This window comes from Barbatula barbatula (assembly GCF_947034865.1).
Source record: "Barbatula barbatula genome assembly, chromosome: 7".
NCBI lineage: Eukaryota > Metazoa > Chordata > Actinopteri > Cypriniformes > Nemacheilidae > Barbatula > Barbatula barbatula.
Genome location: NC_136770.1, coordinates 178475 through 181335, shown reverse-complemented (window position 1 = coordinate 181335; position 2861 = coordinate 178475). Strand labels below are relative to the sequence as shown.

At 39.4% G+C, this 2861-nt stretch overlaps 1 protein-coding gene across 1 annotated transcript in view; it reads left to right on the top strand.

Annotated features, from left to right (window-relative positions):
* The first annotated feature begins 1892 nt into the window (after window positions 1–1892).
* Window positions 1893–2861, top strand: part of erp27 (endoplasmic reticulum protein 27) — a 13174-nt gene continuing 12205 nt past the window's right edge. The window contains 2 exon segments of the mRNA XM_079461366.1: window positions 1893–1953; window positions 2339–2442. Coding sequence (XP_079317492.1) covers window positions 1905–1953; window positions 2339–2442 — 153 coding nt within the window. The 5' untranslated portion in view covers window positions 1893–1904.

The following is a 2861-nucleotide window of genomic DNA, read 5'->3' as shown; positions in this document are numbered from 1 at the left end:
ATGGACCGTGTCTCTGCCGGCTGCTTTTATAGCGCACCTCTAAGCCCCCCATCCTTAGATGCAGAAAGAGAGATCAAAAGATTGAAGTACTTTAAGCACTTTCAGCTCTGTGTTATCTTGCACGTGACTCTGCAGGCTTTTTTTGGTAATGAACCCCATATTGTACGTAAAAGAATATAGACTAAGAATATATAAAAAGATAAAAAACTAACCCCCTTTGAGTAGATTGCATGGCTCTGCAGTCCCCTAAATAAAGATTTATAATCTAAAACTTAGAATTTCAATTAAACCAAAGACATATTCAGTTACACATTGCTGGAACATCAATTCTTGAGGTTGGTGGGCTTTTTTTTATGTTTGATTGCATAAAATGTATGATAAATATCTATATCTCATAAAATGCCACAACATCTGTAGCCCCCCCTGGATTATCTTGGGGACCCCAGTATGAGAACCACTGTTGGAGACATATGCCATATTTACATACACAGGATATAACATGTTATCGTGATTTTCATCAGCTGTCACATGCTGATCTTTAGTCTCAAGTAAAACAAGCAGGAGATATTCTGAGAACCACACAAAGCTCATTACACATGAACTTGAGCACTTTGACTGTCCTGATGCTCACTGAGCCGTTATTACACAATCTGTCCCGTGATCAATTTTATTTACATGCCATCATCACATGTTGCCGTCCTTCTGAAACCAAATATCTCCATATTTCGTGATTTGTATCTTTTTGCCAAAAATCATTATTATCAGTTACTGTACCCTTTATGTTTGTCAACTTTGACAACACAGTATTTAATCATTTAAAAAATACAGTGCATTTCCTGAAAAAAACCCCCACTTTGGACCCCAGAGGTTTCTGAAAGACAGTGACGATATAAAATGTGAATCTTTCTCTGCACCTGAATATTGCATAACATATACATTTCCGCATGTGCAGATGCTTTTATCCAAAGCGGCTTACACTGCATTATACTACACACTTGTTTCTGAGTATGTGCAAACCCTGGGATTGAACCCATGACGTTGACATGGCAAACTAATGCTCTAACCACTAAGCCACAGGAAAGCATGTACTGTACATGTGTTCGCATGAAGGTGGGTTATAGTTCCTAATCCTAAAAATAAACTCTGTTTAAAATCCAGAGTATTAAGTCGCTTTCTTGAGAAGAGGTTTGATTCACACTGTAAAACACATGACTGTTTCATACTGCTGTATGAGGTGTGATGGAGATGTGTTTGTGTTCATTGAACTTTATATGAGAATGTCAAGTACAAATACATTTACACGACAGAAACAATTTACAAATGAGGGAGAAGGAAAGGAAATAGAGCAAACATTACAGGGGAAGGGTTAACGCTAGAAGAAGAAAACGGCATACAAGAGAAGAGTTTTTTTTCAATAAACTGTAATATTAGTTGTAGAATGTGCTGCTGTGTCACTTTATCATCTCCTAGACGTGTTTTTGTTTGTCTTCAGAGAATATAACGTCTGTGCTTTGTGCAGTTTTTCCTCAATCTGTGTAGATGACAAAAACAGAATAAATAGACGAATTACATGTGACAGATCACAGAGATGATGCTGTTGAACTCTCTTTCACCACTAGAGGACGCTGTCATTGTTCAGTCTCAAGGTCAGACATTCAAACAGTTTGTGTCACATTGAATTTCAAAAGCTATTTGATTCAGAAGAAGGGACCAACACGTGTGCCTCCAATGACACGTAATCCAGCAGCTTTTGACCAGACCCCCAGCAGCACACCTGTGTGTTTCACACGCCTCCACCAATCAATGACAGCCGCAGAGATCACATGACCAGGGGCCGTGACCTACAAGAACACGACCCCAGAGCCTTTTCATCTTTCAGTTGCGATCTTCTATCATCCTGCATCATGTTTTTTATTCTTTTGTCTTTATTTATTGCACGTGTCACTGCAGAAGGTGAGATTATGATTTAGACATTTAACATCATTGTATGAAATTATAAATGAATTCTGCTGTGTGATATTTGACATTCTGCTGAAGTTGAGCCTTTTTGGCAGAAATCCATTCGGAATGATTGTTTATAAATGACACAAATTTAAGATTAAACTTTGTTATTTAATGTTAATGTCTGTAAGCCTACATTAAGCAGTACATGACCATATTTATACTGTATATTCTATGTATTTTAACTTGAAACCGCACGTTATTTGTGGTACAGAGAAAAGAATGAATGTGTTTTTTTCTGTGCTGTGAAGCTACTATAGAAACAACAGTGACTTGATTTTACTGAAGATGGTAAATGTGAATTCACGACTCATGTCTGATGTTGTAACACTCATAGCAGCGGCGGGTGGAGAAGAGAGTGCCCTCCTCAGACTTAGTGATGTTCCTGCAGCTCAGGCCTTCATTGACTCCTCAGAAGTGACTGTCATCGGTTTCTTTGAGGTGAGTGTGTGTGCGCATGTGTGTGTGTTCAGTGTAAGCACATGGATGGAATGGCTCTGGTAGGGGTACTTTGATCAGGCCGCGTGAAGTCGACCACACTTGCTGTCCCATTGTAGTTACACCCTACAGACTCGTAGACTTGGCAAGCATGCTCAATATAAGTCCACGAGACCGCAAGTCCACATGAAGTGTGCCATTTGGGACACGACCTGAGTATTGGAATGGACGATTATTGATGACATAAGGGACACAAGAAGAACGCATAATGAGAAACGAGCATTCTGTGAGACGGGAGGTGTCTGCTGTCATGGAAACAAAGCAAAAACATCCCAACATTTCTGTACCTCTGGAGAAATTGTGGATTCATCTCAGGATCAGTATCCTCACCACAACATCACAACACACCCTGAATGTTTAAA